Source organism: Myxocyprinus asiaticus, chromosome 31 (assembly GCF_019703515.2).
Source record: "Myxocyprinus asiaticus isolate MX2 ecotype Aquarium Trade chromosome 31, UBuf_Myxa_2, whole genome shotgun sequence".
NCBI classification, from domain to species: domain Eukaryota; kingdom Metazoa; phylum Chordata; class Actinopteri; order Cypriniformes; family Catostomidae; genus Myxocyprinus; species Myxocyprinus asiaticus.
Window position 1 is genome coordinate 26,369,075 of NC_059374.1, and position 27,766 is coordinate 26,396,840.

The window sequence follows — 27,766 nt, forward strand, 5'->3', positions numbered from 1 at the left end:
GTGAGGGCACTGGGACTGTGGTTTGGGTATGGATATCTTTTTTTTTTTTTTTTTCCAACTGGGATTTCTATTAATTCAGTACAATTGGCAATGTTTAAATCTAATAACCTATAGCTTTGGAAAACTGACACTGCAAGACCATGCTCATAAATCTGATCCACAATATAAAAGTAGCAACCATTCACCAAACACATCACAGAATTGCAATCTCAAATAAAGAACAACCACATTGCTGAAATTACATATTTTTTAAAGTCAAAAAGTCACATTCTCTCAAATCACTAACAGTTACACATTTGCCTTAGTCATCTCATTAAAGGAGCACAAACACAATTGCTAGTCGCTGAAGCTGCCAACTGTTAATGAAGAAATAAAAACATACATGTAAATTGCAATTTCAACAAACTTTTCATTGAACACTCAATTTTTTATATACTTGCAGTCAAGTTCCTGTAAAGGTTTCATTTATTTAAACATAAACATTAGCTGCTGTTTATTTCCTTGATTGTTTATAACTCCTTCAATCAGTAATAAAAAAAAAACAAAAAAAAAAACAGGGATGAGTATTGTAAATTACATCTGAATGAAACATCATTATGAATAAACTTTGGTTCGACGAGAACAATAGTTTTGTGGCACAAGTTGGTGATGCTACATGTGGTTACATTGTGTCATCTTTCCCGCCGCAAAGACAGGCCACACTTGCCCAGTCAGACTTCCTTCTACAATCTCAATGGCACTGGTTGTATAAAATAAGGCTAAACAAAGTTCCCACATGTATAAATGCCTTTACTAGTACGTCTGACCTGTTTCCAAGTCATAAACTGGGCTGTTTTCCGTGTTCTCCATCAAAACCCCCTTTAGCACAAGACAGTGTTTCACCATTTCGCATTGTTTTTAAAAGGGATTTTTTGCAAGAAACATTCAACCACAAACCATTAATGACATTAAGTAAAAATAAATTACAAACATAAAAAAATACAACAAAAAGAAATGAAATTACAAAGCTTTATCAAAACAATGTTCAGCACATTTTACGCAATATAGGTGCTGCTGCCTCTCTATATACACTAAATATTAGCAAAAACTAACGTGAGGTCACCGTTGTGTGTGTATGTAGTGCCACCTACGGCATGATTTGTGCAATGACAGTCTGAAGCTGTCAGATTTCAGATGGTTCATGTCATTTCCACAAGAATGAGCAGGAGTGTTTTTAATTCTGATAACTGTGTTGATGGCTCCAGCATCGAGAATCAGGTCCTCCATTTAAAAAAATAGTACATCAACCGAGTATAAGTGATTTCCCCACAAGGTGGAATACAGTACTGAATGCTGGGCACTTCATATCAGTGATCACACAATTTTAACTGCATTATTTCATTGTCAGTACAGAAACATTGAAAATTAAAACCAGCTCTGAGGCATTCTAGCAAATTCAATATCTGCATACTACAGAAATATGATGATACTAACTGCTACAAGCTCATGAGGTAGCAGGTGTAGGCGTTAATGAGGCCAGACAACACATTTTAGCTTAATGCTAGTTTTAATAAATAAACCAACTTTTAAGGTCTTTGCAAGACAACTTTGGATAAAAAAAATCATATATATCTATATATATTTAATTATTTTTATAATATCACGCAAGCAGTTCCTATTTAAGTTGAATCTTTGTTAATTTTTAGTAGGTCAGTTGAGTGTGGTAGATTAGCATTAGCATATGATATGAACAGATCCAGTTCCTTTGGGATAGTTCACCCAAAATTGAAAATTCTGTCATCATTTACTCCCCCTCATGTTGTTCCAAACCAGTATGACTTTATTTCTTATGTGAAACACAAACAAAAAGGAGATGCTAAGCAGAATGTTGCCCCAGTCACCATTCACTGGCATTTTTTTTTAATACAATGAAAGTGAATTGTGACTAAAGCTAACATTCTGCCTAACATCCCTTTTGTGTTACATTGAAGAAGGAAAGTCATACAGGTGTGAGGGTGACTAAATGATGACAGACTTCCATTTTTATGTGAACTATCCATTTAATAATGAAAGTCATCCACTCAAATCCTTTGAGTCATTGTGTAAATCATGCAGGAGTATTTAAGAGTGAAATTTCACATGTAAATATATGTTTCCTGTTTTTTGACATCTGTAAACCTGTGACAACTGCCACCAAAATAATGTCTTTGCACAGCTTGAGGTCTACATGAGTGATTTAGCTCACAATGACAGAGTTTGATCTAGACAACAAACCGGTCTACTAGAAATGAAGTCAATAAAAGGTTGTTTTTCTAACCTTAGAAATTAACTGAAACATGTACCATGAGCATCAGATGCTGGCAATCCAAAGTCAAGGAATAGTGGAGGTGAGAGTGGATTTGGTTCGAGCTGGAGTACAAGTCGTCAGACCTACTCCTGGATCTCCTTCTCCTTCTTGACCTCCTTCTCACGGCTTGACTTCATGAAGTCACTTCTCATAAGGCGGTAAAACAGCACAATGTTCATGGCGGTCATGATGGCCAGACCTACGCTGCCCATGGTGTAGCTGAACAGGGGGATGTGTTCACGGTTGAGCACCAGCCAGCGGGTCATCCAAGCCAAAGTGTTGATGCGGAACACCACGTAGGTGCCCAGGTTTATCATGCTGTTGACGCGATAGAATGTATATTTGGCCAGGTTGGCCATACGCAGCACTTGTCTCAGGTGCAGAAAGATGGAATTGATCTCCACCAGCAGTGCCACCACTGCAAAGCCCACATACCGACAGCTCAGCACAGAGATCCCAAAACAGGTGATCACCTGCAAAGAGAGTGGATTGACATGTTTGATTACACTTTTACAATACAAACCTTAATGGAATGGTTCACCCAAAATGAAAATTCTAGCATCATTTACTCACTTTCATAATTTCTTATGAAACCGTATAACTTTCTTCCATGGAACACAAAAAGAGATATTTATAGCAGAATGTTAAAACTGCTTTTTCCAAACAATGAAAGTGTATGGTAACCACTTTTCCATGACTAACGTTTACATTTTTTAAAATCTGTTCTCGCACAAAGCTATCATATGGCTTTAGAAGACTTGAATGTAGTGCATCAGTAATATGGAACATTTTTATGATTCCCTTTTGGAGATTGACTGCCCCCTGGTCCTTATCCACTTTCAATGCATGGAAGAGGGCAGTTCAGACATTTTGCTAAAATTGTCTTTTCGTGTTTCATGGAATAAAGAAACTTAGGTGGGTTTTGGAACACAAAAGGAGATGTTAGGCAGACTTTTAGCCTCAGTGACTATTGTCATTCAATGTATGGAAAAAAGATGCAATGAAAATGAATGCTGACTGAAGCAACATTCTGCTTGAAGGGATAGTTCACCCAAAAATGAAAATTCTCTCATCATTTACCCTCATGCCATCCCAGACTTACTTTCTTCTGTAGAACACAAACAAAGATTTTTAGAAGAATATCTCTGCTCTGTAGGTCCATACAATGCAAGTGAATGGTGACCAGACATTTGAAACACCAAAAATCACATAAGGGCCACATAAAAGTTATCCATAAGACTCCAGTTGTTAAATCTATGGTTTCAGAAGTGATTTAAGTTTTGGTGAAAAACATCTCAATATCTAAGTCCTTTTTTACTATACATCTCCACTTTCACTTTCTTTCACATTTGAAAGTGAAAGTAGAGTTATGGAAAAAATGACTTAAATATTTATTTGTTTCTCACCCAAACCAATCATATCACTTCTGAAGACATGGATTAAACCACTGGAGTCGTGTGGATAACTTTTAGGTGGCATTTATGTGATTTTTGGAGTTTCAAAGTTTTGCTCTCCATTCACTTGCATTGTGAGGACCTACAGTACAGAGCTGAGATATTCTTCTAAAAGTCCTTACACATCTGAGAGGGCATAAAGGTGAGTAAATGATAAAATAATTTTCATTTTTGGGTGAACCATCCCTTTAACATCTCCTTTTGTGTTCCACACAAGAAAGTCGCACAGGATTGGAACAACAAGACGGTGAGTAAATTATAGAATTTTCATTTTTGTGTGAACTATTCCATTAAGAAATTAATGTCCATTTAGTTGTTTTTATTGCAGATTTAAAGTTGCTGTTTGAAATGATTTTTTTTTTATTCATTCAAATAAGGTCTTTAAACAGGCTACATGTTTTAATTGTTTACTTTTGTGGCAGCTCTCTCTTTTCTTAACACTAATACACAAATATATATATATATTTGTAATATTTACGTATTTCAATTTCATAACAAAATTCCATCAAATTTAAGTGTAAAAATTTAACTAAAATTAATAAAACTTTAAATATTTAATTTTTTGTTAAAGATTACTCAATTGAATTTGATGGAATTTTGTTATTAAATTTAAATGCGTAAATCCTAAAACTAATTTTTTTTTTTGAGTGCATGCTGTGAGGTGACAAGAAATAAGTGAATGCATCTTCTGTTGCATCTAATGACAACAGGGTGAACACAAGAACACAAAAGCACTGTTGATCTATCCTAAACCTGGCATGACAATAGCCACAGTGATCACCATGAGTGACACTAATCATGCTGATGTTCTAGAGTTTACACAAATTATAGTAATGGATTTGATCAATATTAATACCAATACTTAGACTTAACATGCAGCATCCCATTTCAAATTCACATCTGAAGCAATTATACAGTATAAAGGTTTTTTTTTTTTTTTTTTAAGTTTCAGATGAAGTCAAAAGGAAGACTTTCATGATCTTCCACTAGATGGCAGTCTATGTGTCTATCATTGTGAAACACAGATTATCTAAAGTACTTGACATCAAACAGCTCCCACTCAAAGTTATAAATGCAAAAGTACACTGTAAAAAGGTCAAACCCACTTTTTGGTTTAAAAAAAAAAAGAAAAAAAAGTGGTGCCAGTGTTCCAACCTGCAGTGAAAAGTTAATTGCACTTTTTCAAACCTCTTGATGGAGAAAATAGAGTTGGAATCCAAGAAAACTCCTAAAATCGAGTAGAAATGACAGAAATAATTGTGACAAGTTAAAAAGATGGAAACATTTTCTACAGTGCAACACAGGGTACTTAGATTTTTCTCATTTTTAAAATATGCTGTTTCTATATCTACCATTATCCATTCAATTTAAACTAAAGAAACTGTTTAAAAAACAGCATGCAGTTGCATGGTTTTAATGGATAAATATATAAAAAGAAGTATACAGGCTACTAATATCTAAACTATGATATATTTCAGACAAAGGCTGACAGTTTTTATTCTGAAGTTCTATAAACGTGTCAACATTTATGAAACATTTACATTGACAAAATCACTATTGTAAGTGTCATGTGTGAAGAGTCTAACATTGAGGACAAAGGTGTAGTATTTGATGTCATGTACAGTAACTGTGTTCATAACAATGTCCCATTTCCTTTCCCTGTGATATAACTGCTTTTGTAAGAGGACATAAATTCATTGGTTGCCCATCTTGCTCAGATGAGTCAGTAATGCAGCCCTATCCACAATGACACATGACACACAACTGGTCCTTGTGGTCAGGAATGTTATTCACATTACCACTATGCCTCTGGTTACCATTACAGCACAGGCTGGGCTATTCCTTTGACAAATTACTCTCCCAAAAGCCCATAGTTTGTATTTAAAGCTGGCCTGCAATGTATCATGGACTTTAATTGTTTAAGTCCAACATACCTCTCTTTATGGAAATAGTGCATATAATGCTTGAGGACTGCTCCTTTCACAAAGTTCTCCAAAAAATAAATAAATTATATATATATATATATATATATATATATATATATATATATATATATATATATATATATATATATATATATGCACTGCCAACCAATGCATCAATGTGGACTGTAAACAAGTTTGCTTTACAGTGGCTAACAAAAGAGGTGACAGTTAAGGCGGGCGTAAACGGTGCGATTTTCGGCTGTCGTGTGAGCTCCCGACCATTTTTTTTCCAGTTGGGAGAGATCACGCGGAAATCATTGGAGAGGAATTACGAACGGAGCCGAGCAGCTTGAGCAGCTCATGACCTACCGATTATTTTTAAAACGGTCTAAAAAATTCGGGTGCTGTCGGCTTAAAATCATGAGGTGTGCGCGGTTGCAGGAGACAATTTGGCAATCTACCTGAAGTTGACCAATCAAGAGAAGGTGTTACAACTCACACGATCAATAAAAACTGAGTGTTCATGAAGCTTTTACACATTTGGAGAAAATGGTTGTGTTAAAATGGTGTTTTCCCCATAACAGTCACAACCATATCACGGTTTCATGGATTCTACAGAAATGCCATGCTGTTCTCTGCTCTTCAAACAAATCATTTGCCATACGGGTAGCACTAGAAAACAATCTTTATCACTCTAATGGACAGAGTTTTCAAATTTCCGTCATGGTCTATTTTTATTCGTCATACTTGCATTCGTTTCCGTTCTAGGGCTACATTTAGGGGGGGTATAGCATCTGTTATAATTGTGATGTGGATATGTGATCCACACGCATGTCTGGTGAAACAAAGTACTTCTAGGTTGAAAGTTCTACCTGTCAATCAACCGCTGCGCTAAAACAAGATTTTTTAACTTTGCTGTGTGCGGCTTTAAAGTGCATTTACATGGACAAGACCTCACAGTTCTTCTTCAGCATGTCTGCTATCAACATGCAAGCAGTGACACAGATGAGAAGGACTTAGCCTACATCTAAAGCTAAATAGTTCAGGTAGCCTACGCCACTAAAAAAACTCAGAATTCTGCACTAATCATGTTTGCGCTTAAATTAAACCCAAGTATCACCGACAGAAACGGTGCGTGAATTTTCCGCACTTTCTTTTTAATCTTGTTCATTTTGTGTGCTTTATTATCATCAGTATGGCAGCAGCAACACACTGAAGTTATGATTGATGTATGCAGTCATAAAATCACACAGCATCCCTTCAAAATCTGAATCTGTCAAATGTTGGGCAGCATTTGTAATAAGTATCCTTTTTTTTGTTTTTTTTTTAATCGGCAGATGAGTTTTCAGCTAATGCAGCCCCTGGCCATCCCAGTCTTCTTTTTTTATTTCTAAAGCGCAAGCTACAAGGAATTAAAGCAATACTCATCTGGCTTTATGTCTTATAATGATAAATAGCATGAAAATTCATACGATTGCTCTGGAATTCACCAGGTCCTAAAGTCGTATACGACTGCACCTGTACAATTATCAGATAAACTGACTTGTAATGTGTGTAGGGGCTCAAGACCTCCCGAGCAGTGGTGGAAAGAGTACAGATTTTTTTCTCAAGTTAAAGTACTGCTACTGAAGAAATAATTTACTTGAGTACAAGTAGAAATACTAAGAGCAAATAAGTCATTTGCCGAAAAACTACAAGTAATTACTTTACAAGTTACTTTATGAAAATTATATTATATATAGAATATATGTTTCCATTTTTAGAACACAAAGACATTTTTGTTCTTGAAAGAAACTTATGCTTCCTTTCACCAAGGATGCATTAAATTGATCAAAAATACTGCTGAAATCATTAATTGCCAATATTATTACGGTTTAACATAATTGTTTTAAGTGATATTTATTCAATTTTTTCTTTACTCATGATGGCAAACATATACTGTGTCACCTATTCCTTACAAACGCATTCTAAAGAGCTAATTTGGTACTCAAGAAAATGTTCTTATTAGAACAACGGAAATGGTTGCGCTACCATGTGGAAATCACAATACAGTGGGTTTTTCCCCATTTGCTGAGGTATTGAGTTCTTACAAGTTGCTTTACACTTGCAAGTCAAATTTTGGTTTTAAAAATAGGCAAAAAGAAACACATTTCTCCTGAAATTCTATTTTCTCCTAAAGTCTATTGTTTTAGAGAGATGATGACTATTCCATGCATTACTGTTTTGAAAAAATAATCTCTAACCAGGATAGAGAGGGAAGTGGATGGCCAGATGCACAACAAAAAGACAAGTAAATCACAGTCTCTAGTTTGAGAAACAGACTCCTCACAGGTCCTAAACTAGCAGCTTCTCAAAGCCAAAGACCTGCATTGCTGCAAGAGGATTCTTGGACAAACAGAACATTTTAAGAATACAACATTTATTTAAATAGAAATAGCAATCTGTAACATTCTAAATGTCTCTAAATTGTCTCTAAACTACATAATGTGCATTGGGACTGACACACATTCCTATTTCAGGTTTATTCTCATTCACGTATGTCCAAGTATTTTGGCTATTAAGGTTAACATACTATACAAAACTAATATAATGCAATATTATAGATGAGGAAATGTATCCTCTATGATATTGCAGCAATTGTCCAGATGTGGAATGAGATTATTAAGCAAACTGTTATCAACTCCTACATGCCAACTGAATAAGGCATAAATAAACATTTCACACAGTGTTTAGTGAGAGATTGATTCAAACACTAAAAGTGGTTGTTCTGTATATGTATTATTGTATTACAGTTGTAATAATAAAGTCTTAATTAACATTATGGTTATTTATCATATTGAGATATTATTATTATTAAGTAAATTGTAGCATTTGGTTACATTATGTTTTGCGATTTCTCATACCTTCTTTATATAACATCCATCCATTGCGCAATTTTGGCCTCTAGTGGTTGAGACAGGGCAGGGAAGTACAGTACAGCACCGTGAGCGAAAGTATTACCCGCTAGGACAGTTTATTTTGAACAAGAGGGGCAAACGGTTACGGAATTTAAAGTGGGATTACAATACTGAACTGATGAGGATTGATAGAAGGGAGAGCCTGTCTGTGCACGTGATGGTACGAGGAACCGGACGCCAGGAAAAAAAATAATGTTCTGTGAAAAGTCAAAAGAAGATCGCAATGTACGTAATTGTAACTATATCAGACATTATTAATAAAACATGGGAACTCGATGTGTGGGCATTTTTTGCCCCCATATTTTGAATTTCGGGGATATTTTTGTCAAATTCGGTGGCATTTTTGCTCCGAGTCCCCATTAATTTCTGACACTATTGGCATTGTATCTTTCTAAGGTATATAAAAAGTTTGTTTTAGACACATAGTACAAAGTAAACAAGATATTCCCACATATATGTCAAACTACATTGTGTTCATGTATGACACCGTTAAAACATTGCCTACCTTAAAAAAAAGTGACGTTTGATCGGTGGAGAAGCTAGAGAAGAGGACACCAGCAGCAGTTTATGCAATTAGCTGTGCTCATGATGCTGTGCCCTGCGGTCTTCCGGCCTGGTGTGCACAGCGTGTTTTAGTTTATAAACAGATTTAGCACTTATAACTTTCTTCTTCCCAAAAATTCAGAAATATTAGGTATTTTTTTGTACTTTGTAATTGTGGTGAAAAATAGTTCTAGCGAAGCTGAATATTTTATTTCTAATCAACTCAACTAAAAATGTGAAAAATTTACTCAAGTACTGTAACGAGAGTAGTTGTAATTCGTTACATTCCACCTCTGCTCCCATATGTCAAAATTCGCACCGAGTATGCCCAGCTTTAGCTCTCAAACCACAGGCTGCAGTAAACAAGGATGACTGAAAAATCATGGTAACTTTAAGCAATCAAATGTGCAAAAAGATGTATGACTTGGTTCAGTGAAACTGCTAGATATATGATTTCTACTGTATAAACAATCTTCACCAATCTTCTCTGATTGCAGTGAAAAGGCAGTTTGAGTGCCTAACAGGTGATTATTAAATAAAGTGTCTGACTGGGAGGGTGTTGACCTTTGGTTGACACTTTGTCTTTCTCTTTCCCAGGTCAGCAAGGCTCCTTACACAATCCTTGAGCTGGATAAAGCTCTGAGCATCACAAACAACCTGTTATCTTCATGAGACCCTATCTCTGCTTGATGTCTTCTAAACATAACAAGCAGATTAGTTCAACATATTAGAGTAATAAAAGCTTAAATGGATCACTCTCTCTCTCTCTCTCTATATATATTATATATATATATATTTGAATGGCAATGGTCATAAAGAGATAAAACATTCTATAACATCCTCTGGAACATGCAGCAATCATTGACAGAAAAAGAGCAAAGTCTTCATGTGATGTATAGTGGCCCTCAAAAGTATTTGGGCACTCAAGTCACGTTTAAAAGAAATCTACTGAAATCAATACAAGTTAAGCTCAATCAAAAGTGGCATTATGTTGACTACCACAAAAAATTACTTTGATTAGTCCCCCATTCATTTAAAATAAAAAAAGAAGCTAAACATGCAGTTACGGTAAGGCACTTACAATGGAAGTGAAAGGGGCCTGATCAAAAATGCTAACATGCATATAGATTCAAAAGTATAGCCAAAATATATAAACATTATCCATTAACATGATTTTGGTATCAAAAAGGGATTTACAGGCCTTATAGTGGTTAACAGATAACAAGGTTAACCAGCATTAAATCATCATTACAACGAAGTTGTAATATTGCTTAGAACTTTATGCAGGTAATGTTAGTAAGTGAACTTATAACATGAAAATCATGTTAACACATTTTTTCATCTAGTGGCTATACTTTTGAAACAGTGGGTATTTTAACATTTATGAACTGGCCCCATTCACTTCCATTGTAACTGTGATTTTTTATTTTTTTAAAGAAATGAGGGGTGAGTCAAAATAATTTTTTGCCCTAATCATCATTATGCCACAAATGCTGTTAATCGAGCTTAACTTAATGTAGCCTGGAACATTTCTTTAAAAAAGTATGCATTTCATGGCATTAGATAACTAATTATCAAACAAAGTGGCATTTGCAAACCAATTATGCTAGACCTTTTTTCAATTAGTTTTAATTACCTGGTCTCAAGGTCATTTTAAGTGGATGAATGAAATAATTTTCCCTGTAGTTCTGCACATTATGGACATGTTCCATTAATGTTTGACAACCAAAAAGCTTCCAAATACTTTTTGTCTTGATTTTGAACAGCATATCTACTGTTCTATCATTTAAAATCAACAAATTTCTTGGTCCAAACACTTTTTGGGTCCACTGTACATCACATAAATGTTTTGCTTTACATTAACAGTTAGTTAGTTTGTAAACTTTCTTCTTATGTTGAAGACAGGCACAGGGAAATGGTGGTTTAAACCCATTTTAGTGCCAAAGACCACTAAATGGCCACCTCTAACCATCAGGGTGAAAAGCACAACAATCCACTCCAATGTAATGTAAGCAGACACCAACAGACAATCAGAGTGAATCTGCATTAGCCAGCTTATTTTTTAATCCAACTGCAGTCATGCTGATATAATCCTATTCACCCCACAACACAGCACACACACTCACAAAGCCCCAAAGTTGCTAAGCCAAAGCATGAGAGTGATCACACCTGAATATTATTTGTTGTTTCAACTCAAACATTGTTCTTATTTAAAAAAATAATATTTTAAGTAGAATTATGCATAAGAAGTTGATGTAGTAATAACATTGCATTAGCGCTCCCTTCTTATCGTGAAAAAAGTCCCTGTGGTTCAACTAGTGAAAGGGGAGAGAGAGAGAGAGAGAGAAAAAAGAAAAGAGTTAGCCTACAGGTCTATGTGTTTGGTTTCATGAACCTCTCCCTGTGGGGTCAATTATCACAGCAAAGGTCGCTATTTTCTTCACTGTATAAAATAAAAAACACAGGAGAAATACAAATGGCAATTGGCATTTGAGATTAAAAGGCTCCTGCAGGGGAATTCTGTGAGGGGGTTGGCAGTAGAGGCATTGAAAACCAGTTAACCTGGTTACAGGTGAAACCTATTTTAAAAGCTTTTGCCAGCAGGTCCTTTCGAACAGCTTGTGATGAATACAGCTCTATGAGAAATAAAGCAGAGATTCCAATGGCTTCAGGGCCCCATGAGGTGATGAAAGAAGGGTTGACAGGTGGACTAACAGTGTGGACACATGCTTTCTTAGCACACACACACACACACGTGCACACACACACAGACACGCTCACAACTGTAAGCAGTACAGGAATAATTCACGCAAAAATGAAATTCTGTCATCATTTACTCACCCTAAATGTCATTCCAAATAGTTTTTTTTTTTTTTGTTTTTTTTCATGTTAAACAAAAGACATTTTGAAGACCCTTTATGTAGCTCTTTACCATACAACGACTGTTCATAATGAGTCTGCCAAGCTTCATAAAGGACAAAAACATCATAAAAGTGGTCCATTTGACTTTTGTGCTCTATTGAAGTCATACACTAACTTTGTGTGAAGAACAATCTGAAATTTAAGTCACTGATAATCTTACCCCTCAAATAATTTTTGTCAGACATCATATTACAAAATCCTACATCATCTGATGAATGACTTGCAGTTCAATAAGTTTTTTATTCACTTGATTCACAAAAAAAAAAGAGACTCAAGAATAATTTGTTCGGGAACCAACACTCACGCTGTGGATGTGCGTCGTCAAGGTGTTGGATGGGAGATGGTAATATGATGGCATCTGTACTTTTGAAAGGAAAGCCTAATGTAGCACTAGCTATACTTGTAATATTTTGATTCTTATTGAATTCTATTCCATTGATAATTGGTTCATGTTGTAATTTAAACCAACAGATGAGATTCTGCAATTATGGTGGAAACCGCAAAGCGGTATGAGAAACTTGGAAGCTTGTCACACCAGTATGTGTGTATGTATGCTAAATCTCAACACGGGCAGAGCGCATTTTATAAAAAGCAAACTTTCACCACTTGTTTTTCTGAATAATAACATGTGAAATGATAAAAATGTGATGGCCTTTAAGTAGAGTTTATATATGTGCATTACCCTAATGCCATCAGCATTATTTTCTGTTTCAAAGCTCTGGGTGAGTGCAAATGTTTTAAATCTTTTTTTTTTTTACTTTTTTAAAATTTTTATTAATGCTTATTGTTCATTTCAGCATTGTTAAAGTTAACTTATTCTAAAACCATTCTTCGTAATGTTTGTGAAAAAATAATATATATATAAATTTAACGTACATGTCATACTTCTTATTTTTAACACACATTTTAATTTACGAGTAATCAATTACTAGTATTTTGTGGGATAGAGTACTCAACTACAAACTTTTTAGAAAATGCCCATCCCTAATAAAAATCCTTTTGAGTTCCATGGAAGAAAATGACAGCATAAAAATAAGTTCGGAAAAACATAAGGGTGAGTGTATAATGACAAAATATTTGTAGTTTTTGGGTGAACTATCCCTTTATGTATGTTTTATATAAACAAATGCAGTGCTGCGGGCCCCGCACGCCATCCTCCAGATTCCAATCACAGTAAAAGAGCAGACAGATAAACGATGTATATCCTCCCAGTCCAAGCCATAGTGTGAGTGTGTGTGTGTGTGAGAGAGAGAGATTGTTTTTAGAGTACAGCACTCCAGTGAATCATTGATGATTTCTAAGTGAAGGGGTTTCAGAGGGGGAGGAGTCAATAAGGGTTTCTGAACCATCAAAGCCATGAATAGTGTTGAGTGATGGAAACACATGAAATCTCTATGACCACAAATGGCCACACCACAACAACTTCCTCGTAATTCAAAACATCATGTGCGCATCATGAGTGTTCTGTCACAACCAGTTTTGAAAGCAAACAAGTACATGATTAGTCAATCAAACAGACAACATTCCAGCTAAATATATGTAACAAACCTAATCTGCCCATTGAGAAAAAAGAAAATTACATCCATTAATCTCCGCAATCTAGAAATGCATTGAGCCGCCAGTGGCTTGATAAAAATGGGTTAAATTGCTTTAATGAGAAGTTCTAAAATTAGAAGCTTCAAATGTAAATGGGTATTTACACTGAAAACGAGTGCAGAAGAACATAATTCTGTTTGCACCCTCTCTCTTCTTGTAAATGATAATGAGAAGTGAGGTGGAGATGTTTACCCAATCGTGGTCAGGACAAAGTTCACACACACCCTGACCAGACAGGTTAGAAGACCTTGATGGTGAGTTCACGTATCAATACAATATCATAAGAAAAATCACGATATATCAGTATATGATTGTATTGGCACATGCTTTTTTCTTACATCGTTTGTCAACAATTTCCAAAGTATGCAGGAATAGAGTGCATTTTCAAAACACTTTGTTTTTGGTGGAGGGGAAACAGTTTTATTTAGTGTAACCAATACAGAAGAAAGACAGCCCCATCTCCACTAGTTCTACATTGCATCCACAACGATAGGACAAAAATGTAGAGATGCCCCGATATGAAATGTTTTGGCTGATACCGATTTTAACAACAATAAAAAAAAATATAAAATAAAAAAAAAAGCAGGATCCCTTTAGCCTTGAGGGCTGCACTCTTTTTTTTTATTCATTAAAACATATTTTAATAAAAAAATATATATATTAATGAGGTGAGCAGACTATGCTATATTCTATTTAATACATAATTGACAGACACATGTTTAACTCAAGTAAAATAAAACATTATATATAAAGTAGATATGAAGCAAAATTCTTGTAAAAGTGTGGTTCTTTAAAAAATAGAAACTGTGACATAGCCTACTATGATTATAATGATCATATATAGGCAAATGTTTTTTATTGTTTTGTTTTTTAAAAGATTCACACTTTTAAAAGTAGGCCATATACTGTTGTGGAATGTACCACTCTAAAAAATGACAATTAAAATGTACATTTTGAGAAATGTCAAAATGTTTTGCCATATATAGAAAGATGATGATCTGTTCTGTTGTCACTGTCAAAGACTGTCATGACGCACTCTGACCCCGCACTTATGTTGTGTAAAGTGGCTTATAATCAGATTTATATTCGCAGATTTGTAGTTTAATTCATTATTTTTTTATCTGTTTGTCGTTTCTTTTCCTCTATAGCGTTTCAGCAGTTTATCAAGACTGAGAATTACCATAAATACTCTAGAAAACTGACATCAAAAAATTAATAAACATTCACTAATTTTATGTGATGACATCACATGAGCCACAAAAAGAGTACCATGGATGTAGATTATAGATAAGTGCTGCTTTCACAACCATCACCTCCGTTTAAGGAGTTTTCTACATTATCATGAGAAAGAGAAAGAATAAAAATTAAATCAAACTGGTGCCCGACCAATATTAGCCTTTCACCGATATCTCGGTATCGGCGTATATTTTACCGATATGCGCAGATATGAAAACTTTTTTCAGAACATATAATGTAGAAAACAATGCTTTAGAATTGGTGTCATTATGTAGTTTGTCCAGCAGAGTGCGCTCCGACTCCATTGTTTACAGAGTTGAGCTGACGGTGGCTCTGCAAACAGGGTGGAGTTAAACGGTGCGGAGTTGACCGGTGTCTTCTCGGTAAGTTGCTAACTAGTTTGTGAAATACATACTGGAAAGTTAATAAACAATGACTCCATCATTTTCCCTTTTCAATATAATTAATATAACGTTAACCCTGTCCCTGACAACCATGTCACTCATGTCTGTTTGCTGTTAGCCAGCTATAGTTTGTCAGTGCAGTCAGACATCAGAGCATCTTTTTGCAGCTCAGTAGACAACAGTGCAGTGGTGGATTGTGTCTGTTGAGTGTTGATTTCACGCTACGCTGTTACCTAGTTGGTGAGACACAATGCCGGTCCATCTTTTACTCTCCGTGACAACGAGCTTATAGCTAACTAGCTAACCATGTAGCTACTTTCATTGCTGTCAGCTGAGTGGAAGTTAATGTGTAAACATGTATTCACCAAACTGTTTTGTTCAGGATTCACAGTTTGGTACCCCCTTCAACCGAACAATTCCAGTCGTGTCATTTATAAAATGTAATATTAAAAAGTCTAGTTTTCCACTGTTGAAAGTTTCCCCTGAACTTGTATAACAGAATACGGTGTAACACCACTGCCGCTGTTTTTCTCTTGACTCGGCAGGTGTAAATGCTTCTTATTTTACAATCTGCCCCTAATTAACTGGCAGTATTAATATAGTCAGCATTTGACTGATACTAAACAGTAATACTGATGTTTATTTAGCTATTTATTTTATTTTTATTTATTCTTTATTTTAATGGTCAGCATTTGACTGATACTAAACAGTACTGATGTTTATTTAGCTATTTATTTTATTTTTATTTATTCTTTATTTTAATGGTCAGCATTTGACTGATACTAAACATACAGTACCAATGTTTTTTAAGCTATTTATTGTATTTTTATTTATTCTTTATTTTCTCAGTGTTCATTTCTAGAATTTGCTGACAATGTATAATAATAATGTCAAATATTCTTTGATAAAAATATTTAAGAAAGCAGCCTTCTGAGTACCTTTGCATAGTCATATCGGTGCAAAATCGGTGAACTTAGAACACTTAGAAAAGGTCCGTTTTCATTCCAGCTCAAAAATTAACTATATCGGACATCGGTGAATGTCCCCCTCTAAAATCGGTATCGGTCTCAAAAATCCCATATCGGTCGGGCTCTAGTGCAAACCCTTCTAGGTATTGCAGCTATTATCATTTCTGGATTGTGCATTTGAATTCACAGAGTTGTTACCAAGTGTGTTACTAAATAATTACAAATAAACCATCGGCTTTTCAAATCTGCGTTTTCATGCTTACTTCCGATATACTGATGGTTTTAATTTTGAAAAAATTGGCTGATAAATATCAGCAGCCGAATCGGTGCATCCCTACTAAAAATAAACCACACCCCCTCAGTAATAAATGATAAATCTGATAAATTGTGCTGTGGATGAAAGGGTCACACAATAGTCCAAGCTACATTTAAGCACAATAGGGTTTATCACCAACGATGAATAAAGAATGGAATCAGCATTCATCAACTGAGAATCATACGTAGCATCATGCATATGCACAACACAGTCGCTGTGGCAACCAGACTCGTAAGGCCACTTGAGTCTGTTAGTCGAGTTCCAGATATACTTTGTAATACTCAGACTCAAGGGTGGAGCATTGAAACAGAATGGGTTTCCCTCGGTCCATAATCTCATTATGGTATATGGTGAACCCACTACTTCAAAAAATACAAAAGTGTTCCTTGGGCAGCAGCATTCCAACGTTAGCATTCATGACTCATGTCACTGTCAAATTCACCTACATTTCTTGTCTGAGGTCAAGCTGTCGTATTACAGAAGAATAAACTTTGAGTGAAGCTACTTCATGCGTTAAAGGGATAGTTCAGTCAAAAATGAAAATTATGTCATTATTTACTCACCTGGCTAACATTCTGCTTAACATCTCCTTTTCTGTTCATCAGAAGGAATAAAAGTCATACGGGATTGGAACGACATTATGATGAGTAAATGACAACACAATTTTAATTTTTGGTTGAACTAACCCTTTAACTCTTCAAGGAAGTTCAATTAAAGGAGCCAGAAAGTTCTAAGAATATAAATATCACATCCATTTGTTGCTAGTAAGAGTGAGGTCTTATTTTTGAGTGGGTTGTTTTGGCCCAGACAGCACGTTGCTGTAGTGTGTGGGTGGTGATAGTGTGAATACAAAGGGAGGTCTCTAAATATATGGGAAGGGGTCTATATGAGAGAGTGGGGGGAGATGTCGAACTGAGAGTGTGTATTTTCAAAGTTCAAAATTTTCAGAGGATATTTTGAGGAGGTTTGTTCTATAAGCATGAACATATGTGGACCAGATGTCTCTGCTTCCGTCTGGAAAATGCTGAATGCATGCTGAAAATGGGGCAGGCCTCAAGCCACAAATACACCTCATTCCGGAGCCAAAAGTGGTTCCCTCGCTCGCACACATTCTTCCCTCTCATTCCTCTGCTGCGTCTCATGCTCTTTATTTCACAACAGAACAAAGCCTGGTCGTGACCTTTGACCTACTATCAGCGGTTGCACTATCCTATGTGTGCATTATCACTCCCTCTTGAACCGATATATTTTGGAACATTTGCTGTTATTCATTTAACCGACACTATTCAAGGAGACTTACAAATAAGAAGAATACAAGCAATTAATCCAAGGGAGAACTCGATACAAGTGGCGCTCTACAAATAATGTTTGGTGAAAATTTTCATTTGCCCTCTGAAAACAGGCATAAATTAAAAGATTGATCTTGGGATTTTAAGAACCCATATCAAATCATTCAAATGAAGGTTTTGATGCATGTACAGTATTTGTAACTATGCCTAGAATAGTATTTTAAGAACTAAATCAGATGTTATTAATCAGGGTTGCAAACTCATGAACAAGTCAAAGCATGTTTTTGTTGATTTGTTTTTTGTATTTTAAGCATTTTGTTGTTTTTAAAGCTTTTTGTAAGTGTTTAAGCTTAAAATTAGAACATTTTACCTGAACTTTTCTGAAGCTAATTTGCCAAAATTGGTGATTTTAGCTAAAATATAAAAACAGAAACTCATTACAGGGCCATTTTTGCCCCCATATTTAGCATTTTTGTCCATTTCGGTAGCATTTTTGCTCCAAGCCCTCGTTAATTTCGGAACCTAGTCACCCTTCACCTTCATTGCATCTTTTTCCCCATACAATGAAAGTGAACTGAGACTAAGATTCTGCAGTCTCCGTTTAGTCTCCAAGCCGTCTCTATGGAAACATCTCTGTTTGTCTTCCATGGAAGAAAGAAAGTCACAGGGGTTTGAAACACATCATATGGGATTAGGGCACGTAAATGCACATATGCTTTAGAACTCTATATGGTCTCATCTTCACCTCTCCATTTTTGTATTGCTTACTTTCAGGGTTCCCACCCTTTTGACCAAATAAATTCCATGACCTTTCCAGCTTTTCAGTCATTTTGGATTGCTGGGTGTTGTTTTTTAAAAATAATTCTGATTCAGACAAATTCATTAATGAATAATTCATACAGTTTTGTGTACCATTTTGATCCGTTCATTGACACAAAAGAATGATTCTCTCACAAATAAAAAATAATTAGGGCTTGCGATCAAGTTTTACTCTGCACGATAGCAAAATTTACCTGATGAGATAATTATATATTTAATACTGATATTTATACTGATAATGATCTTATCATTATCATTTACTGTGTACATTTTTCCTCAAACACCAATCAATACCATGAAAACATTTCCATTAAGTCATCTACTGATATCATTAAAAAAACAATTCTTATACTAATCCTTCCTTTCCAAAAACATCCCTTTGAGAATTTCAAGCATGTGATGGGCGGATTTTTCACTACACTTGACTTGTTTAACACACATGCCGTTGAAACTTTTATTCAGTATTCATCCAAGTTTAACGAGTCAAAGAAAGACACAGTAGAGCTGGATTATCAGGTTATGCAGAAATGCCTGTAATTGAGTTTACCGGCATGGCACTGCTTTAAAGGCATCACTTCTGTCAGAAAAATCTGTCACTGAGCAAATACAGTCACCACAGGCTTCTTACACTACAGGTGAACTACAAATCACCCTTCACACTTGCCAAACCAGCAGGCTCCGAGAGCACCGCCTGTTTATATATTTTGTCACTGATGACTGCATCAAAGATAGCACCTAAGTGAGTCTAATGCACTTACAGGGTGTGTCTTGAGCATAAATTAGCGCTAATACTGATCTCAAAGATCATGTTTCTACTGAGATCAGCAGGCTTTAATTAGCAAACTCAATTCTACTAAATAAATGGGGTATGAGAGACATTTGCTCTCAGAAGAACAATTAGTAAGAAACCATTTTAAAGAAGAAGGGTTGTGGTAGTCCAACTACCAAAAATGTTATTGGGTTAGTGTGTTGCTTTTCACAGAACCACCTCTGGAAACTTACATTCCTAAAAGTGATTGTCAAGCAGTAATACCCACAAACCAAGCAAACCATTTTCACAAGTCCACTATTCTCTTTTCCCATTTACTTCGTTAGTATTTAATAATGACACAACTGGGTTGATAGTTGGGGGGGGGGGGTGCTCACCATTCCTCTATTATTAAGAGCTGGAACATGCATGTTTTTCCACTGCAAATGGCTGACTTCAAGAGGCATGACTGTTTCTATACATGGACTTCCTTTTCACCCCAAATCAGGCTAATTTGTATGTATAGATGGTCTACTCCATAGCGGTACATCAACCTGCTATTTCAGGCCCAACAAGACTTATTTTTTCCATAGAGGAAGGGAAATGCCACAAGCTGTCATGAACCCACACCCCTACTGTGGGTCACTGATCCAGCTGAGCTCCTTGATCTTGAGCTACAAATAAGAATTCCATTAAATCAGACTTTCCACACACACTTGAAGAGCGACAAACAAGAGCTGTTAAGTTTGTAGTCCAAAAACCCAGAAGAAAGTTAACATTTTCAAGCTTGAGCTTCCCTCAGGAATTTCTAATGGGTTTTCAAAAAAGTGGTTTTCAACAGTTGTCCGATTAATTACACGTCATTGGTCAAGCACATAAGTTGATACGAATGTTGTGTCATTCATTGGACAAATCGCTGTAGTCCTTATGAAGCAACTTGCCAGCAACATAAATTTTAAAAGCACACAACGATTTCAAAATTCACGTTTGAAGTATGATTGTGTTTCATTTATGTTGTAAATCAAAATGGGAAATTTTCAACAAGTAATGATAAAGTTACACTACTGAGGATTTCTATATTCATTTTTCAATAGAAAAGAACAAAATACCGTATTCAAGCTAGTCTATAAATATCTGTGTCCTTGCCTTACCGAGTCACTACAGTAAAGGCCAAAGTACACTTCGGTAGTCTGTGTTGCAGATCGCTCTGTGCACAGTATGAGTGACGCAAATTTCGTTATCAACACAGTCTGCGTGGACTGTTCTCACGCAGCCCAAATTTTCTCTACACGCGATTTTCTCATCTGTGCGCAAAGTACACTTCGGTAGTCTGTGTTGCAGATCGCTCTGTGCACAGTATGAGTGATGCAAATTTCGTTATCAACACAGTCTGCGTGGACTGTTCTCACGCAGCCCAAATTTTCTCTACACGCGATTTTCTCATCTGTGCGCATGTGTTGAACGCGTTCTTATAAGATCGCGGTCAAAACAGTATATTTGAAAGGCAAAACAGTTGACTGGAAAAACTAAGAATACCAGGGCCTTAAGACTACAAAAATGATTTCACATTCAGAGCTGTCGGATTCGATTTTGTGGAAAATTTCATGCTTGCAACGTTCATCCTTGCACGGAAAGGAAGGAACGTCTGGCTGCTATGTGCTTGCTCAGATGGCAAAATAAAAAAAATAAATAAAAAAAAAGTTCCTTTGCAAGTAACTTGCAATTTTATGCTTCAAGCACATATGTATATAGAGAGCCCAAAATTCTGCAGTACCTGTAACCACACCTTATTTTAGTCATTAAACGAAAACCGCTATTCTAAAGACCCATTAGAAATTCCAGGGGGAGCCAGTGCCGAATTTGCCTTAAGAGTTGACCTACAAATTGATGTTTATGATTTATGAATATATGAATTATGACTGATCAGCTCTATTGCCTTCTCAAACAAGGCAATTGTCTGTAGATGTTTTGCTTAGTTTGAAAAGAAAACATTGTTGTCATTTTTTTATATGACCTGACAAATGATCAGTCAAACCCAAACCAACGACAATAAAAGGTTTTGTCTGTTGACAAGCAGCAATCCTTTGAAACTTTGGGTACAACCAAAACAATGTTACAGTTTGGTCCATGAGGTAAACAGTGGGGAAGAAAGGGATGGGGGTGGTGGGGGGGTAGTCTGACTGTTTCTCACACTGCCATTAAGAATCTGGCAACATGTTCCCTCCGGCCACTTCAGTGAATGAGATCCCAAGAAAAGAGGGAACAACAACAACAGAACCACAGAATGAAGCTGGCTACTTTTCCTTCAGCCTAGTGGTGGTGACGCCACAGAAACCCAATAGAATCAAAGCACTGTGGTGATCCGACATGGCACGGTCAAACCCACTGAACTCAACTTTCTTCCTCTATCCACTTTAACACATGGTAGAAGACACTGGCTGTGATAATCTGTTTGTTTAGTGAGCAAATGAAACTGATTTATTCAAAGGGGCTGAATTAATTTTATATCACTATGGATTGGGGCTGGGAGATATAGTTAAAAAAAAAAAATCTACATTTTTCAAGCCTTGACGACAATCAAAATATATTGTCATATTTAAAAGCGTTTTTTCCCCCCAGAGGAGCCACCATTTTGACTATGCAGCCACTGTAGCCAATTAGATAAAAACTCAAGGCATGTTTTAAACACTGATTTTCACTGATTGGACACAAGGAAGAATATTTAATCATTGAAATGTATATGCTATAATATATATATGTATGTATGATGCAATACAATGATTCATTGCGTCATCACATAAAAATGCTTGCGGAAGTCAGTGTATGATGTTTTTCATTATATCTTTTAGTAAAAATGTAATATATATATATATATATATATATATATATATATATATATATATATATATATATATATATATATTTGTTATTTATACAATTGATGTTGATGTAAACATTAACTGAAGCTCCTGACGCGTATCTGCATGATTTTATGCACTGCTGCCACACGATTGGCTGATTAGATAATTGCATGGATGATTGTTGATGCCAGATGGGCTGGTTTGAGTATTTCTGTAACTGCTGATCTCCTGGAATTTTCACACACAACAGTCCCTAAAATTTACTCCGAATGGTGCCAAAAACTAAAAAACATCCAGTGAGTGGCAGTTCTGCGGACGGAAACGCCTTGTTGATGAGAGAGGTCAACAGAGAATGGCCAGACTGGCAAAAGTCTACGGTAACTCAGATAACCACTCTGTACAATTGTGGTGAGAAGAATATCATCTCAGAATATTATTCTAAGATGCAAGTTGGCGCTGTTTTGGTGGCATGAGGGGGACCTACACAATATTAGGCAGGTGGTTTTAATGTTGTGGCAGATTGGTGTAATATATATATATATATATATAAAAAAAATGTAAGTGATGATGATTGAATCAGAGTTTTGAACTGTTTCATCAAAATGGACAGTTTAGAGTGATTAGTCTAATGACAGTGTGTTTAGGAAACTTAATGGCCAAATGAAAAGCACATTAAAATCATCGCATTATTCACAATGTTGCTAAATATTATATTGTCAGCAAAATCAGTGCCAATATATTGTGAATACTTAATATATCACCCAGCCCTACTGTGAATTTTTTTAAGTGTCTAGGGTATTTCAGAAGTTTAATTTCTCCCGTTACCTCTGCTGAACTTTTGTTATCATCTAACCCTTTTCCAAAAAGCTTTTCAAAGGCCACAATGTGGTCAGACAGGTTGGACTATTTGTATACACCAAAAAGGAGCCTTATCAGGTCTGTGCTGTTATATTAGGAAGGTGAGTAATACAGAAACTGCTTTTAGAAGTATGTTACTGTTTACCACCAAAGACTCATTCACTTCCAAAACAATGTCAGTGGCTTTACTTTTCACCAAACATATCTCATGCTGGTTTGGTGCTGGTCTAGCTGGTGGACTAGCTTTCAAAACACAACATTATATGCTGGTGACCAGCTATGCAGGGATTTTTGTATGTACTTGTTTCTATGTCTACTTACCACTAAATGATGGAAAAGGAGCTCCCATGATTGACCAATCTTCTGATTGAGAACCATATCAAAGAAGTCATAAATGAAGTACCCTAAACACAAAAATCACATCTGTCAACAGAGTGGAACTGTTAACAAGACAGACCTTAAAACAACATGCTTTTCAAGATCCCATGACAACAGCTGTGTTGGTTACCAAGATGTCAGTTCCAGAGTGCTATTTACATCCATCTCACAATATGAGGGTATCCATGGAGACAGCATTTTATAGTGGTGGAGGATCAACACGACAAATGGAGCACAACATATGAGACCTCATTAATATAAATGTACTGATTGGCTTTTTTTATAATACACAAGTATACACAAGTGTAATTGTTATACACCACTTAGTTTCAATCTTTTTGCTTTGTTTACATTACACTGGTGAAAGTAGAAGCACAAACCAGCAGGTTTAGATGCCGTTATAGACTGGCAGCCTGAATGGAACGCCGCCAACAGATACAAACAGTGAGGCATTATACTAAATATCAGCACTCTTGAAACACCGATAACTAACCGTTACATATTAAGGCTTGGTTTTAGAAAACATATCTTGAATATATGTGGATTTTTTCTTGTGGCACTGGCAGATGTTTTTTTTTTACTGTTGTTTTTCACTTGTTTATGCCAGGCAGTGACAAGACAAAACCCAAATGTATTCAAGAAACAAGCCTTAATATATGTGTATAATAAGATTTTTTGGAGGTTTAATGAGTGCCTGATGTTGTGGAGTATTCAGAAAATTTACAAAATGTAGTTAACATTTTCCCCCCCAAAGTTAAAATATTACCAAATCCCAGGAATTACCCATTTACACAGTAAATGGGTAATTCTCAGGAATTTTCCTGAGAATTACCTTCTCAGGAAAATTTATCTTATTTTTACTGGAAAACAAGACAAAGATACTCATTAAGAATATGATTTGTGCAGTATATGATCCTTTTATGTGCTCAGATCTTCATAACAGAAAGTTTTTGTACACAATTTGAAGAGCAGCCGAGTTATAAATTGAAGGATGGTCGAGTACATGTCAAACCTGCATGCAGTTAACATTTTATAAGTCTATAGTATACAGGGATAACAGGGCTTTGCACAAACTGAGATATATGTTCAGTGAAAAATACCATAAATTGCGGGTGGATATAAAAAATTAAAAGCCCACAGTAAAGGCCCATTCATGAAGTGTCATGTGACTTACTGGGGGTGCAGTGGTGCCTGGGACAGATCATAAAGCCAGCCATTGATTCTGTAGCTACAGCTAACATCTCTGCCAACAGCATGAGATTCCTCTAAGTATCTCAAATATCTCTGGTATTTGGCAGATTGAACAAGAATTATAGACTAAACTTATTGCAGTCAACAGTGATTTTTAAGAGCAATGCAAAAACAATAATAAAAATGCATATAATATTTATTTCTATGACACTTGATTTCTTGTGGGAAATTTTATGTTACCACCTGCTAAAGCTACAGAATTTAAAGTTTGACTTATTTATTTATAACTAACACAATTTATAACTAAACAATAAAGGGATACTTTCTTCTGTGTAACACAAAAGATGTTGTTAGGCAGAATGACAGCCTCAGTCCCCATTCACTTTAATTGTATGGGAAAACATATGCAATGAAAGTGAATGGTGACTGAAGCAGTCTGGCCCTAACATTCTGCCTAACATCTCATTTTTAGTTCCATGCAGGAAAGGAAGTCATAGTTGCAGAACAACATAAGAGTGGGCAAATGATGACAGAATTTTCATTTATTGCTGAAATATGCCTTTAACTGGAAGCAAAATGCATTTTCAGATAAAGATTTAAGGATATAATTCATATAAATATATAAGGAAAATTGTAAACTTTAGATGTTGTAATTGGCCACCATTTCATTTAAAGGGATAATTCACCCAAAAATTAATATCCTACTCACCCTCATTCCATCCCAGATGTGTATTACTTTCTTCTGCTGAACACAAATGAAGATTTTTGAATTAATATCTCCAGTGGTTTAATCAGTGTCTTCTGAAGAGATCCAATTGATTTTTGGGTGAGAACAGACCAAAATGCAACTCCTTCTACACTTGCCATTGCAGTCTCTAGGTTCGATCATGATTTCAAGCTCGTTTACACTTCCTAATGCTTGAGAAATGTGCAGAGCACTAGATGGCGCTAGGAAGTGTAATCAAGCTTGAAATTATGATTGCCATGGAAAAATGAGTAACATTTTGGTCTGTTTTCACCATAAACCGATTGGATCACTTCAGAAGACACTGATTAAACCACTGGAGTCTTTAGAGGTGACTTTTGTGCTGATTTATGTGCTTTTTGGAGCTTCAAAGTTTTGGTCACCATTCACTTGCATTGTATGGACCTATAAAGCAGAGATATTCTTCCCTTTATTTTTCAGCAGAAGAAAGAAAGTCATACACATCTGGAATAGCATGAGGGTGAGTAAATGTTGAGAGAATTTTCATTTTTGGGTGAACTATAAGGATTTCACCAATTTAAATCACTTTTTAACCTTTTGCAGTTTACATAAATAGTACTGCAATGCGACCAATTAATTTAAAAATGACAAATATTCTATTTAGGGTCTCAATTATTATGAGCTCATAAAAAATAAAAATGTATAAAAAAGTATACAAAAATTATAAAAATATTTGTCCAAAAAAGCATTAGGATACTGCTGTTACTACTTGATAGGTCAATCACCCAAGTACAGGTCATAAGAATAGCAGGTAGTTAAGGTCACACGTGCAGTTTGACCAGTTACATCAAATTACTAAACTGGCCCTGCTGCACATGACAGAGGTGTCAGTTTGTAACTCGTGGGCTTGAAACATTGTTTCCACGCCCCCTCTGTATATGCATAATGCTTCATTATACTCACCGATTGATACAGATACCAGGGCGTGTGAGAAAACAGAGTATGTCGCTATCAAATCCTCAGCCATCTGGGGATGTATGTAAAAACTAGAAACACAGAGCGTGGATATATCACATCAAAGTTAGATAGCACTGCTTTAAGAAAATGGTCTGATCGCAAATTATTTAATCAAAAGTCAATATATGAATTAATATATGCATTAATTGCAACGTGTCAATAACTGTCTGGGTGGTAGCTGAAGCATCTGATAAAGACATCGAAAAGATAGAGTATATGTACGTATAAGGGTGTGCATTCCACGTGCACGTGTGGAGGAATTCTGACACTCACCAAAGCACAGACCACACTCCGGTTATCAGGCTGTGCACGAAAGACGTTGAGATGTTTTTCCATTTCCAAGCGTTCCTCTGAGCAGTCTCGGGGATAGGAAGTTTGTCGATTCCATAGTTTACACATTTGAAAAACCCCACAGAGGCTCCAGTGGTTAAAATGACTGAATTCAACTCCATATTTTTCCGCGCGCGCCTCTCTCTTGTTGTCACTACAAGCACCCGAGATTCGCCCGCGCGTCTAGACCTTCAGATAAACCCGTTGCGCTTTACCTATTTGGTTAAACAAAAAATTACATCCCGGATGTTTCTTTATTTCATTTTGATTTTCGATTAGTCTAAACTATACAATTACGTTGCCTGTGTTGGCAGAGCCCTTTTAAACTAAAACGTCTCGATTATTTTATCTTCCAAAAAAGAAAACAAAGATGTTTTTTCAGTGCTGAGTTTGCGCGTAAAGCCGAGATGACACTGCTGAGTCAAATTCAGGTGGTGACTGTTAAATATTAATAGCTATTGCGTGCGTTACAAAACCCTTAAATGCTTGTGTAACTTTTTCGCTTTTACGACATCCAAACAACAGAATCCCCGCCTAGACATCGTGAGGCGCGGCTGAACGAATGAGTGTTACGGGCGTGTTTCCCTTCCATATAACCCCGCCCCTGGGATACGTAGTACAGGCTTTGATTTCATAATTTACTATTAATCATGTGCTTGAAAGAAAGAAACAAACAAACAAAGAAGAAAAGGAAAAAGAAAGAAAGAAAGAAAGAACTGCCTTTGCGTTTAAAGACAAGTATCCTAATAGAAATAAAATCAGTGGTTGACAGAATTAATCTTCTGTACATGTCGTCTAACGAGAATGATAGTTATTTTGAGAAATTATAGAGCCTATTAAAATTTTAATAGGCAATTATTCCAAATAATTCTCGATGTTTCCGTCGTCTTATTGGTGGCCTATAGCGACATCTTGTGGTACT

At 35.9% G+C, this 27,766-nt stretch overlaps 1 protein-coding gene across 1 annotated transcript; it reads right to left on the bottom strand.

The window, feature by feature from the left end:
* Positions 1-27,312, bottom strand: LOC127422558 (TLC domain-containing protein 2-like). The gene is made up of 4 exons (XM_051666182.1): positions 26,788-27,312; positions 26,461-26,543; positions 23,544-23,626; positions 1-2,799 (listed from the first exon to the last, which is right to left on the bottom strand). The coding sequence occupies exons 1-4, from the start codon at positions 26,964-26,966 to the stop codon at positions 2,410-2,412; spliced, it is 735 nt and encodes a 244-aa protein (XP_051522142.1). The 5' UTR covers positions 26,967-27,312; the 3' UTR covers positions 1-2,409.
* Between the last annotated feature and the right edge of the window lie 454 nt (positions 27,313-27,766).